A 14,467-nucleotide genomic window follows, 5' to 3' on the forward strand; every position below is an offset into this window, starting at 1 on the left:
TGTTGGACAATATGATTTAGCGAAAAATCCATGATATATGAAACTCAAGACTTGAGAACCAAAAATTAAACACATTTAAAGAGAAAAAAAAAATGATTCAATATTAATCTAACTTCATATATGTTCTGTATTACACATGATCTTCGATCCAACCCATCTAAATGAATAACAATCCATATTGATCTTAGTATTCCATGCAAATAATTTCAAGAATATTCAGTTAATCCCGGAGTATTCGTTCGTTCTTAGTATTCGTTGCAAATACTTGAATGATCCCAGAGTTTCTTGTTCCACATACAGTATTGGGTCGCAACTCTGCTGTATATCGGCCAGGGGCAGCTTTTAGTGCCGCACAGCGTCTAGGCGAGACTGAGTTGGGTCCATGATTTGATTTATATAAATTGCATTCTTTTCGCACTGTTTAACGCTCTGTGTGTCTCTACGAAACAAAAACGAAATAATTTCTATTATAAATTAATTGAATTATTATATTAAAGCATACATATAAAAATATTATTATTATTATTAAAACTACATAAATATAAATATATAAATATATATATTTATATTTATATAAATATATGTCTTTTTTTTTCATATTTCTAATTTAATGTTTAAGCAAATGTTATTATTATGATTATTGCGATTATTGTACCAACTTATAGGAAATTTATTTAGCTTTAGCGCAACAAAAACAACAACAACAACAACAAAATCATGGCAACAACTTTAAGTTTTTTTTTTTTTTTCTTTGATATGTATTGAAATCCAAATATTATGTTTTTCTGTTTGTCAAAACTGAATTCTGTTTGGTTTAATTTGATTTGTTCTGCGCTTAGTAAATATTAAACTACAACAACAAACACACAATGAATTTGTAAGCTATGTGAGAAATAATTATTATGTCAGCAAAAAGCAAACAAAACAAAATGAAACACAACAAAGCAAAGCAAAAACAAAAACACCAAAAAAACAAAAACAAAAAAAAGATGAAAAATAAAAACAAAATTAAAAATTAAACGAAAAAAAAAAACTAAATTGCAGTTGAAGCAAAAGAAAACTATTTTTGAATGACGTTTTTGGGTTCCGATTCCGATTCTGATTCTGATTCTGATTCCGTTTTCGATTTCGATTCCGATTCTTGGTTCATTTTCATTTTGTTTCGCATATCATTTACATTCATTCATTGTGTTACGATCACATACATCGATATCATTCATACACACACACACGCACATACATATGTACATACATATATGTATGTATATGTAATACTATTAGTTGTATGTTTCATAAATATTTCCTAATTTCATTAAGTTTAGCTTTATTTCCATTTTCTTTCTTAATTTAATTTTTTTTTTTTTTACGTAGCTCTTAAGTTGTGATCAAAAGTTCCTTACTTTGGTTCACTGTGCACCGTGGGCCTTATATTCAAAATGTTTTGTTAACTTGTTTAATTTCAAGACGCCATTTGAAAACACTTCAACAAGTTCCTTGACAAAAGCGAAAAAGCAAAAAACAAAAACAAAAACAAAAAAAAAGTGAAAACATAAAAATCGAAAAAGCATAGCAAAATATACAAAATACAAATTGCAATTTATTAAATAGAACACATAGAACAACAACAGAAACAGCAACTACAATTGTTTTTCCCATTTTCATTTCTCATTTTCATTTGTTCTCAGTTTTTCTTTGCTTGTTTTAATGATTTGGTTTCTTTTTTTTTTAGAGTTGCCAGATTTTCCTTTTTAAGCACACACACACACGTACATATATACATATATGTATAAATCGCTAATCAGCAGCTAAAAGGTATTGCTGCGTATATGTATGTAAATGCTAATACAAATTTTTAGTCAAAATTTTATCGAAAACAAAACTTTTTAGGCAAAAACATAAAAAAAAAATCAGAAAAAAAAATACATAAAAAATTGTAGAGCGCGCTTATTTAAAACAACATTACAAAATTTCAGAAATTGTTTGGTAACTTAACAAGAACAAGAAATACGCACCCAGCCTTCTATGCGCTTCTCAAAAATATTTATCGAAACTCAATAGAGCGCGCATCCATAGTGACGATTCTTCAGCTAGAATTAGACTCAAATTGAATGTAACGAGCTCATGTATGTATATATATACATATACATATATATGTATATACATAGTATAGTATCTATTCTATCTATGTATTTGAAGTATGAAGCAATTGGAGCAGATTCAGTTTGATTTCAGAACTCAGTTTCGTTTCCCTTAGTTTTACTATAGCTAGCACCACAAGCAGTAGAGGCAAATGTACTAAAATAAACAGTTATAATCCAACACACACACACAAACACACATACACTTTATGAAGAAGAAGAAACAGAAGAGTAAGCAGAATATCATTAGGCGTACTGCAAAAATTGCATTTTAAAGGAAACAGGAATTTAAATTATATAGATATACATATATATATATACGGACGTAGTAAAAGTTATATATATATATACATACATACATGTATATATGTATATGTATATGTATATATATATATACATACATATACAATACCTACAATAATATTTGAAAAAAACAAAAAGAGAAACCAGAAGTAAGCAAAGCAAGTTATTTATATATGAATATATGTATATATATATACATGTATACATATAAGCTCCCACATACACATATATACACATGTATATGCCTCTATATCGCATATATATATTGCAAATTGAAGCTAAGCATGCCTAATTATTATTAACTTGTACAGCAACAAAAACAAATAGAATTTAATTCTAGTGAGATTGACCTGACAACACATACATACACACACACACACACACTTACACACGTACAGATTTATACAGCCACTCACACACATGCATTAGGTTTATAAGCAGATAATTTGGGCTACAGAGGACGGCAAAAGATTTACGCTAGATTTGCATACAAGTCGAATTTATATATAACTAAATACAATTACATACACACATAGAGACATACATACATGCATACGTACATACATACAATGCAATACATACATACATATGACTATATTGAATACAATCTACGATTAACAAACTTCATTTTTTGTTCCAAGTCCGCAAAAAATAATAAAAAAAAAAATTAAATCGAAGGAAAAAAACAAAATAATAATAAAAATCAACTAAAAAGTTTTCGTCAAATATCTATAAATATAATGTATTTAAACAAAAGCTTTGGCACAAAACAAACAAAATATAATAACATTTTAATCGAAGCGAAGCACAAAACCAAAATTACAACAAACAAAAAAAAAAAACAAATAAAATATTAAATTCAAAAAATGCAAAATTCAAAACTCAAAATTACAAAAACTCAAAAACCAAAATACAAGTTTCGGAAAAAGTTTTTTCAACAGCAACAAAATGTTTCTAAGCAAAATTTCACTTTGGCCTCATTTTTGCGTACTAAATGTTAACGAAAAAAAACATTTGTTTCTTATTTAACAACAATAACAACAATACGTGCACATATAATAATAATTAGAAAGAATTTGTTTCAATTTTTATTTTTTATTATTATTTTTTTTTTTTGTCTAGCAGAAAAAGTGCTCAGGGTAAACACACAGATTCTTCCAATACAATATAACTAAACAACAACAAGAACAACAACAGCAAACAATATATATATATATAAATATAGCAAAACATATATACAACTACAAGAAACAACCAACAACAACAACAACAAGCAACAATAGTACCAATATTAAACAACTTAAAGAAATATTAAAATATAATTAAAAAACAAAAAAAAAGAGAACATAAAAATGGGCTGCAAATATACATACATACATGCATACATATATATGAGTATATATGCTATATTTTTTCTTACATATTTTTTTTTTTTTTTTTGTTTATTTTGTTGTGAAATATATTTTTTTATGATAACAAGAAATAAGAAGAAGAACTATATACAGCAATAAAACAGAGAAATATTGAATAATACTTGAACTTATTTACAACAATCCAAACAGAAGACTATATATACATATATATAGAGTATATACACACCTATATATATATACCCGATATATATATATATAGATAGCAGATATAGAATGACCCAGAAGTGAGCTCTTCTACGTACTTTAATACCTTATGAATTATATACAAAAAAAAACTTTGGATTTTTCAAGCAAATAGTTCAAACCACATATATGTAAGACAGTGACGGAGATAGAGACAGAGAGGAGCATAGATACAGAGAAAGGGATGGACGCTTAATTTAAATAAAATATTATTCAATTGACTCCCAATCAAAATGCCTTCTTTACAGTTGTAGCGTGTAATTATTTTGATTTGTTTATCCCGTTACGAGTGTGCTACAGTTCAAGTTGAGTTCGCGCGAACCAGTTCCAATAGTTCAACTGCCCAATAGTTACATTTTACATTTTTTAAGACAATAAACCGAGAAGGAAACTCACTGCAGGGAATTGAGTATAAATTCGAATGCGCATATCAATTGATTCAATTAACACAGAGATACATATAAATAGTAGTTCAATACAACTAGTTCGCCCGCTAACGGAACTAGTTCGCATGAACTAAAAACCGACGTAGAAAAACAACAATACAAATACAAACTTTAGCACATTTTGTTACAAAGTATATAGTGAAAATGGCGAAAGTTTCGGCACACCGAACTTGAAATACCCTTGCCAGAGATATTGTTTGGATTCGCATCGATTTGTAACGTTCCTATAAGCTTAGCGTAAATGAATCAATTCCGACTAATAATATAATACTATTATCTCCGCACTGAGCAAAGTTTCAGTTGAATACATACATACATATAGAAGATATACATACATATTATAGATACATATATACATATAACGGCAAGGGTATTCGATTACGTAATAGAAACACAAGTGTACCCTGTTGACAGAATTGCCTTCTTCTACACATTCACAAATGCATATAATCACCTACAATACAAATAATTTAAGACTTACAAAAGACAAGTACAACCTTGACCTTGATTAACAAATAGCCACAATTGCATTAATCGATAAGCGATAACCAATAAGCGATAGTCGATCATAGCAATGACTGCCCATACATATATATAGAAATGCTTCTGTTTGACTCCATTATTTGTTTGATTCTTTCCTTTTTTGGTTCCCTTATGTAATTGTTAATGCAGTTGATATGACAATGATACGATATACCATTAAAATCTATATATAAATATATACAATCGATTGTTTTTTGTTCTTTTTTGTTTTAAACAACCAGAAGAAGAAGAGAATACGCCTTTTTTTGTTTGTTAGTTACTTTGAATAAGCGAAACTTGTAGAAACTCAGCCGATAAACGATGAGAACAGTAAAGCCCGATAACCGATAAACTAACTATGCAATGGAATACAATAAACACAGTAATTGGTTTCATCGGCATCATATGACAAGCAATATCTATAATTAAATAATCAACAGCAACAACAAAGAAACAAAACAAAAAGAAAAAGAAAAAAAAAAAACAAATAACTCCCCATAACTAAATATGTTTGAGTGCCAAGCTAATAATTCGAGACAACTGTAAATAAATAATAATGAAAATAAACACAGAATTCGTGTGTATGTGTGTTCTTGTGAACTGGTTCATTGAACTAGATCACATGCACACACGCACACGCACACACACACACACACATACACAGAGCAATGTATATAGCCGACTTGTAAACTTGACTAAGACAACTTTGACCGTAGAGAATTTGAGTATAGTATTCCGTTTGGCGTTTTACAACACTGCAAGCGGAATGCTAACGATAATAGCAATGACTTCGACTCGGAATGTAAATAAGAAGAAAATATACTCTAAATAGTTAGCATGAGCAACCACATAACAGCAACAACAACAACAACAACAACAACTGACAGCATACATAGAACCAATTTTTGAATGCCTACATACAAATAACTATACATAGACACACACACACACACACTTTTTGATACGCTAAATCGATTGAAATAAGTTGAACAAGCTTAGATTGCTGTTAGATATATACAGAGTGCATATAAAGCTTCTATACACACACACAGAAATAGAGAGAGAGACAGAGATAATACATAAACATACAGTTACATACACCAGTACACTTTTAGGCTGAACCGATAGCAGAAGAAGAAACCAAATTCAGTTGTTAATATTAACAAAAATGAAGACAAAAAAAAAACAAAACAAATAAAGCTTTTAAGCTTATTTTAAGATAACGAATGAAGGATTCGACAATTTTTTGGTAAAATATTAAAGACAGAGAAACCGTATCTGTAAGTCAAGCAAAGAGAAAAAAACTTCAAAAATGAAAATGAAAAATGGAAAAAAAAAAAACAACACTGTAGTGCCTACTCCCCTTTAAAAACAAAAATAAATAAATAAAAAAATTACATATAAATATATATACAATACATATATACACATTATACATACTAAAAATAATATTTTATAAAAAGCAAAAAGAAATGTAAAAAAAAAAAACAAAACAAAAAAACAGGCGATAAGCTAAAATGATGAGATAGAAGAAAGTCAACAGAATTGCAGTTTTTTTTATAGTTATTTTTTTAGTGAGCAATGGAGGCATTGAACCATATATATATAACTAAAAAAAAAACATATATATATATATACATACTATATACACAGAGCCACACACACACACACACACTCAGCAGTATTTATAAGCAGTGTAAAATTTATGGAAATGCTTCAAGGCGAACAAAATTTTACTTACTATATAGAAGAACAAGAAGAAGAGGAGTTAAGACCAGATTTAACAATCTCACAACCAAATCAACTAAAACAAAAGTAGCAACACAACAACAACAACAACACAAACAAACAAACAACAAAGTAGTTTTGCATATCCACTGAAGAGAAAAACCCAAAACAAAATACAAAAAAAAAAAAACTAAAAAAAAAAAAAAACAAATTACAAAAAATTATGGAGAAATATATTAGTTTATAGAGCGCAAATATTTTCACAGCCACAACAAAAACATATTAAAACCAAAAACAAAAAAAAAAAAAAAAACGAGAAAAATACTATCAAAATACTTTATAAAACTTAAGAAAACAAGAAGCAAAAAGAAAACAAACGCAAACAAAACTTTGAGCAAAACAACACAAAAAAAAAACAATGCAATTTTTTAACCTTCCCAAAACCAAAAGAAAACCCAAAAAAAAAAGCAAATTAAATGAATTTTTAAAAATTAAAAATCTAACTAAAATTCAAAGTGGAATTCGTAGTGCATCAAAATTTTTTGTTGTTTTGAATTTCCATGCGATTTTAACATAATTTATGAACAGTCACACACACACACACACACACATACAATAATATTAAATTTTAAATTAATTTAACATTACAAATAAAAATGAAAATGTGTTAATAATGTTTTCTAAAAACATTTTGTAAGTTATTCATTTCCATTGCGCTTAAATTTAATTTAGCAAATTTTGCCACATCCCAAAAAAAAAAAAAAAAAACAATAATAAATAAAATAAAATTTACTCATAAAAGACAGCAGACATTCATAAATAAAAAATAAATAATAATAAAAAAATAAATAGCTAAATAATAGTTTTAGTTAACTACGGTTGAAATTTTACGTTTCCTATGAGGCTCATCATAATTTTTGTTTGTTTTTTTTTTTTTTTTTATGGCGCGCCGCATCAAATAGACATTTTTTTTTTTAATATACAAATATAAAAATATTTAATTATTTTATATTTCATTCCCTTACCCACGCACACACATATTATTAATATAAATCTTTGAAGCAGCTCGAGAAGCAAAAATTGCAAATTTTGTATTATTATTTTTATTTTGTATTCGAATTGTTTTTTTTTTTGTCAGTTTGAGGCTTGAATTGACGGCTGATTACAATTTTTACTTATTTCTTTTTTACTCATTCACGAAAGTGAAAAGAATATATTGGATTGGAATACTGTCCGTCGGCTTGTCTGCGCGAATGCCGCCATAGACCCATGAAATTTCGAACATATGTAAAGATTTTTTTTCGATCTGCCCATCTATTGAATTGCACAAATAAAGTATACTACATATATACGTGAATGAGTATTCAGCAGTTGGTAACGCCCGACTGTTCTTTTCATTATTTTGAGTAGTTATGTAGAGGCTTCCTGAGCTTCAGCTGCGGCAAATGGCAACTGAATATTGAGTTTTTGATATGCTTCTGAGCTGTTGAGAAGGTGGTTCGCTGACAAAACAAAAACACACAAAAACCAATTACAAAAATAAAACATAAACTAAATAAAAATAAAAAATAGCTGCAATACGTTATAATTACGTCAATATGTTCCTAACAATATAGACATACAAGCATATTTATAAACTATGATTAACTAACTATAAAGCGACAGCAGAAGCAACATTTTAAATATAATGAAATGCATTAAGAATAAGTGAGTAGATATATACACACACACACACACCCATACACACATACATATATATATATAAATATTTAAAACATAATTAAACATAATATATTAAAATATATTTAAGAGGCGCGTGACTAAATTCGATTTTTATCATTAATTTTAAAGTTGTGTTTGATTTTATTCACTTAAATAAATATATATATATATATATATATATTTACATTCATAAATACATATATTGGAATCTTATATGCCTAGGTATTATTGATATTATTTTGTAAGCGCTCAAACACATTTTAAGCATATTTATTTAGCTAACAGCGCATGAAAAATAATTTTCCAATTCAGACTTTTCAAATAGAATTACAATTATGTTTTAATATTAAATTGCAATTTAAGTTCCATTTTCCATTATTTGTAGTATTTCGTTTAGTATACATATATGCGTATATACATCTATACATATATACATACATATATATTTTAAATTAAATTTTTTCTCAAATAAAATTGACATAAAGTAAACAAATCATTTACTTCAAGCATGTTTCACTCATTTTTTCATTCACTCATACACACACACACTCACACACACACACACAGCCCGATCATCAACGCCTTCTCAACGATTTCGCCGAGCTTTCAAAATGGACGCCCCGCCGAATGTTGGGCGAATTCGCTGAGCGTACAGCGAATATTGTATCATTGAGCTTTTTGTCAGCACCTTTAAGTTTTTTGTTTTGTATGACGATTATATCTGGTCTCTAGACCAGCTTAAAGAGCTTGAGCTTCATTTAACTAATAAATAACAAAAAATAAACAAAACAACAGCAACAAGAAAAATCTCATTTTCTATGAGAGCAGAAAACTAAAACAAAAACAAAAGGAAGGTTAAAAAATGCTCTATATATACATATACATATATATACCTACTCACACACACATATATATATTTCTATATATGTATAAATATATTTTTTTCGTAGTCGAAACAAGTCGAATGTAAAACCCCCAGAAGCAAATGAAAAGAGAAAAACCTAAAAACCAACTAAAAGCACTGAGCAACATAAAACACTTATAGCCAACTCATTTTCGAGTTGTCCAATGCTGAATAATGGAATCAAGTCAAGTACTCGTAATGAATAATGACTAATGAATAATGTTTACTGATTAATGATTAATGATTATTGATTATGATAATGAGAGCAGCTTATATCAGGCACCGAAAACAAATAGACGCGAACAAGCAACAACAAATATTTTAGATGAGAAATTCAATAACTGATATACCTATATACACACACACACACAAAAAAACACACTCTTACACACACACACACACAATGGTAAATTAAACATATTTTAGGCAAACCCCAAAAAAAGGCAAACAAAATTTATATGAAATTATTATATGAAAAGCTAAAAAGTTTATAAACAAAATATTTAAGCAAAGCAAGGCATATCATAGTTTATAAAAAAAAAAGTAAATAAAAGATATAAAAACAAGGAGAAAAACCAATACACACACAGATCAGAGAAAGACACACACACACACACACGCACACACACATACAGACACAACAGATAGAGCCCGCAGCAGAAAATCTTCTTGCAATATCGAAATTCAGTAATAGCCCAGGCTATCCGGGAGTGCTACTTCGCATCCAAGTTAGTAGTAGAGGAGGAAAATGAGGCAGATAAGAATGATGAAGAGGCAGGCTAGACAGCACTAGGTAACCAGGTTAACCTATGAGGACCTAACAGAATGCATACATTATATGATATGATATGGTATGATATAGAGGGCCAGCTATATAGCCTAGATATCGCAATTTCTAGTTGACAAAGGTGTTAGCTGTTTATAATGCAAACAACAACAAAAAATAAAAACAAAAAACAAATGCGAGAAAGTTGAAATAAAGAAGAACAAACACAAAGCAAACTAACAAAAACAAGAAAGAGAAAAGAATGAAACACAGAACAAACAAAAACAACATAACAAAAAGAAAATGAAAAGAAAAGAATAACAACAAAAGAAAAAGCAAAAAAAAAATAAATAAAAAAAACAAAAACAAGATGAAGAGAAGGGAAAGTAAATTCTATATAAATAAAACTACTGAAAATATCGAGTACGAGTTTTTATTGGGCTTAGACAAACTGTAACATAACTATAAACACACAATATTATATATAAGTACATATTTGAACTATAAATATTCTGAAAATACTTGTGTAAAGGTTTAATTACTTTGAGTATCTGAAATTACTCAAGTCTAATTACTTGAGTAATTAAAAATTTAAAATAAGTAGTTGATGAATTGCTTCAAAGCTAATACTTTTTTTTGTATATAGAAAACGAGTAATTACAAATACTTAAGTAATTAAGGACTATTTTGTGAGTAATTAATCGGTAATTAAACCTTTAAATATCAGTTGGCAACAATTCGAAATTCTCAAATACTTTCATTTGAATCGCAATACTGGCCATTTCGCAACACTGGCTATTCCCAGAACTCATGTGTTTGCATATATTGAATATTTCTACTATTTCTTTCCACTTGGCTCTTGGTGATGATCGTTGAATCTTTTGTTTGTTTGAGAGTGTTTCTTTACACTATGTATTGTCTTTCTAATATATAAAACTAGGCCCTGAAACGCTGGCAACGCATACGTAAGTACCTCGCGACGACCGACTCAACAATTAGTAAGGGCAACTAAGGTAGTTTTAGTCACTATTTTCACATAATTATGCTTAGTTGTGCTGTTTGGCTTGCGTAGACACGACTCTTGGCTGGAGAGTGTAGGCTATGTACATAAAACCCGCACTGCATGCTTCCCCCACTCTCCCAATATCTAACCATGTATGTATATCTCGATTGTGACTCTGTCTTGAACCTAATGCACTCACACATGCCACATGCCACATGCCACATGCTGGCAGCCTAGCAGCAATTGTCTGGCCCCCCCTCGACCCCAGCGAACCCAACCAACCTACCTAGAAGCAGCCTCAATAGTTGACCTTAGATATGCATATACTATATATACCTTATATATCTATATATACGTGTTTATGGTGCGCGTTGATCTGATCTATCCTCTTGCCTTGACAGCTGCTGCGCAACTTTGGCTCCCCGATGAGCGCGATGGCCGCCAGTGGCTGCCCCACGCCGTTTGCGTTTCCCTTCTCGCCGCTCGGGCTGAGCCTGTTCGACATTGATCCGTCCAGAATACTGAACCTGCTGCACCATCAGACCTGGCTGGCCGAGGAGGCATTACGGTAAGTCCGATCAGTTCAGTTCCATCTGGAGCACATTCCATTCGTTTCGTTTGCCTCTTTTTTGTGCAGCACTCGCGGCATGCTCGGCGCGCCAAAGGACTTTCCCCACCGTTTTACCACGTTAAGCGATCTGCTTACCAAGGACTATCAGCCAACTGCGGCCAGCTATGCGGCCAAGCAGACGCAGTCCACAACGAGCCGTTCCAGCGATCCACAGTACAAACAACAGCAACAGCAACAAGCCACACAGCAACAACAGCAGCAGCAACAACAGCAACAACAGCAACCGTCTCAGCAACAGCAACAATCACAGCCAACGCCGCCGCCGCCGCCACATGTCGCCTTCAATATGCGCTATGCCACGCCCACTGGCTATTATCAGCCCTCGAAGGGCGGCAAATCGGCGGGCACGCCCTCGCCCCAGCAGATAGCCACCTCGTCGACGGCCATCTCAGCGGAATCGCAGCTGGAGGGCCAGTCGGAGGGCAACGATGACGTCACCATTGTCGAGCTGGGCAGCGAGCGCAGCGTCGTGACGCCCAACAGCAGCGCTCTGCTATACAAGGAGTCCCTGGAGCAGCTGCTGGCCCAGCAGCACCAACACCAACACCAGCAGCAGCACCGACGTCGCACCGCCAACAACAGCACGCCCAGCGCCGGGGTAGTTGGAGCTGGCGCCGCAGCTGGAGCTGGAGTTGGAAGTGGGGCTGGCGTCATTGTGGACGCCAGCGGCCTGCGCCAGTACACGCAGCTGCTGCTCTCGGGGGCGGGCACGCCCGTCAGCTGCACGGACACCTCGAGCAGCTGCAAGGAGAAGAGCTCCTCGTCGTCTACCTCATCGACGCCGCCGCCGAGCGGCGCACTGCTCGCCCAGCACCAGCAGCTGAGCCAGATGCTGAAGAGCCCCTCGGACACGTGCTCCTCGCTGTTCAGCGAGCCCATCGAGGAGGAGACGCGCTGCGTCGTCTGCAACGCGCACTTCCCGAACGTCTGGCTGCTGGAGCAGCATGCGGCACTGCAGCATCCGCACATTGGGCCGGGCGAGGAGAAGCCCTTCATATGCGAGCAGTGCGGGCAGTCGTATCGCTATCGCAGCGCCTATGCCAAGCACAAGGAGCAGAATCATCGCGCCCGCCTGCCCGCGGACAAGCTCTTCACCTGCGACGTCTGCGGCATGCAGTTCCGCTATCTGAAGAGCTTCAAGAAGCATCGGCTCAACCATGCGCTCGAGCGTCTCCATGGCAAGAAGTCGATCGGTGTGGGTGTTGGTGTCGGTGTCGGTGTGGGCGTGGCGCGCATGATTAGCGGCACAGCAGCAGCGGCAGCGGCAGCAGCCGCAGCAGCAGCAGCCACATCGGCCCAGCTGGACCAGGATGTGGTCACCAGCTCGCAGGAGCCGATGCTGGCCGACGAGGGCGAGGATCTGCGCATCAATGTGAAGCGCGAGAGCGACGAGTCCGGTCACCAGCAAGAGGCCACCAGCGAGGAGCACGAGCAGGACAACACCATCGATTCGGCGGGCATTACGATGCTCTACAATGACAACAACTCATCGGCTTCGGCCTCCACGAGCGCCACGGAGCCGAACATCAGCAGCTCGGACGGCATACATAGTACAAACAAGCGGGTAAGTGATGCGATTACAGCAATTTACCAGGCCATAATCGATCTTGAGGACATCAGAAATGTGGAATAGTAGGAGAATTCCGAGGATTTCCTTTAACTTTATAACAAATCTGATTTGATGAATGCATCTATCATGAAAATTCCCATCTAGAACTCTAAGGAATATTTTGAAATATGCCTTTATCCCCAACATTGGCTCGTCTTTTTATAAAGATCATTGCACTCCTCTATATTCAGAGTATATGTACATATATCTTCAATTTGAACTTGTTCTTGCCTTGCAGTCACGCCTGTTGAACAGCGCACACCACTTGGAAACGGATCCCTCCTATCATCATCAGCAACACCATCATCACCATCAACAACAGCAACAACAACAACAACAGCAACAACACCATCATCATCAACAGCAGCAACAGCAGTCGCAGTCTCAGTCTCAGTCGCAGTCACAATCTCAGCAACTGCCTCCGCATCTGGCGCACGTCTCACTGCCAATGGCCAGCGCTGCAGCCGGCTCCTCCTCGGCAGCAGCAGCTGCGGCGGCCGCTGCAGCTGGCTGCAATTCCAGTCCAGGGGCTGGCGCAGCCGGCACTGCCAACAGCGGCGTGGGTGGCAGCGGCATCAGTTCGCTCAGCTCGCTGACTTCGCTGATCAATGCGGAGCGCATACCCAATGAGCAGTTCCTGGGCCTCAATCCGCAGGAGGCTTCAATACTCAACTTCTTGCGAGTGGATGCGGCCGAGCGACAGCGCGACAAGCGGTAAGTTCAACTGATTCGATGAGTGAACTAGTTGAGCAAGAGCTTACCATAAAAATGAACTAGTGTATGCAACTAGTTCAGCAGGTCTTAGACTGGTTCCATGTGATTATTATGCGTCAAACTAAACTGATTCATTCATAGTGCACGTGAACTAGTTCATAATGGCTCAAAGAACTAGTTCAGTTCAATTGAACTAGGTGCAGATTTGGAACTTAGCAGTTCATTTGCATCACTTAACAATTGATGCAGCAAATAAAGACTGAAACAATGCCAAATGAACTAGTTCACGTGTATACACGAACCAGTTTCGCTATTTATTGACTTTACCAAATATGATTTGATCTAAAAGCGCACTTCCTTTACAG

General features: G+C 34.4%; 1 protein-coding gene across 6 annotated transcripts in view; it reads left to right on the plus strand.

The window, feature by feature from the left end:
• The window catches only part of mamo (maternal gene required for meiosis), a 163,748-nt gene that overhangs the window by 138,379 nt on the left and 10,902 nt on the right, over window positions 1–14,467 (plus strand). For all 6 annotated transcript variants that reach the window (XM_089263416.1, XM_089263417.1, XM_089263419.1 and 3 more), the window contains 3 exons: window positions 11,550–11,716; window positions 11,786–13,343; window positions 13,627–14,102. In XM_089263416.1, the coding sequence (XP_089119542.1) occupies window positions 11,550–11,716; window positions 11,786–13,343; window positions 13,627–14,102 (2,201 nt within the window). The remainder of the gene's footprint in view (window positions 1–11,549; window positions 11,717–11,785; window positions 13,344–13,626; window positions 14,103–14,467) is intronic.

Source organism: Drosophila navojoa, chromosome X, assembly GCF_054131105.1.
Source record: "Drosophila navojoa isolate 15081-1374.11 chromosome X, UAZ_NAV_1.0, whole genome shotgun sequence".
Classification (NCBI taxonomy): Eukaryota; Metazoa; Arthropoda; class Insecta; order Diptera; family Drosophilidae; genus Drosophila; species Drosophila navojoa.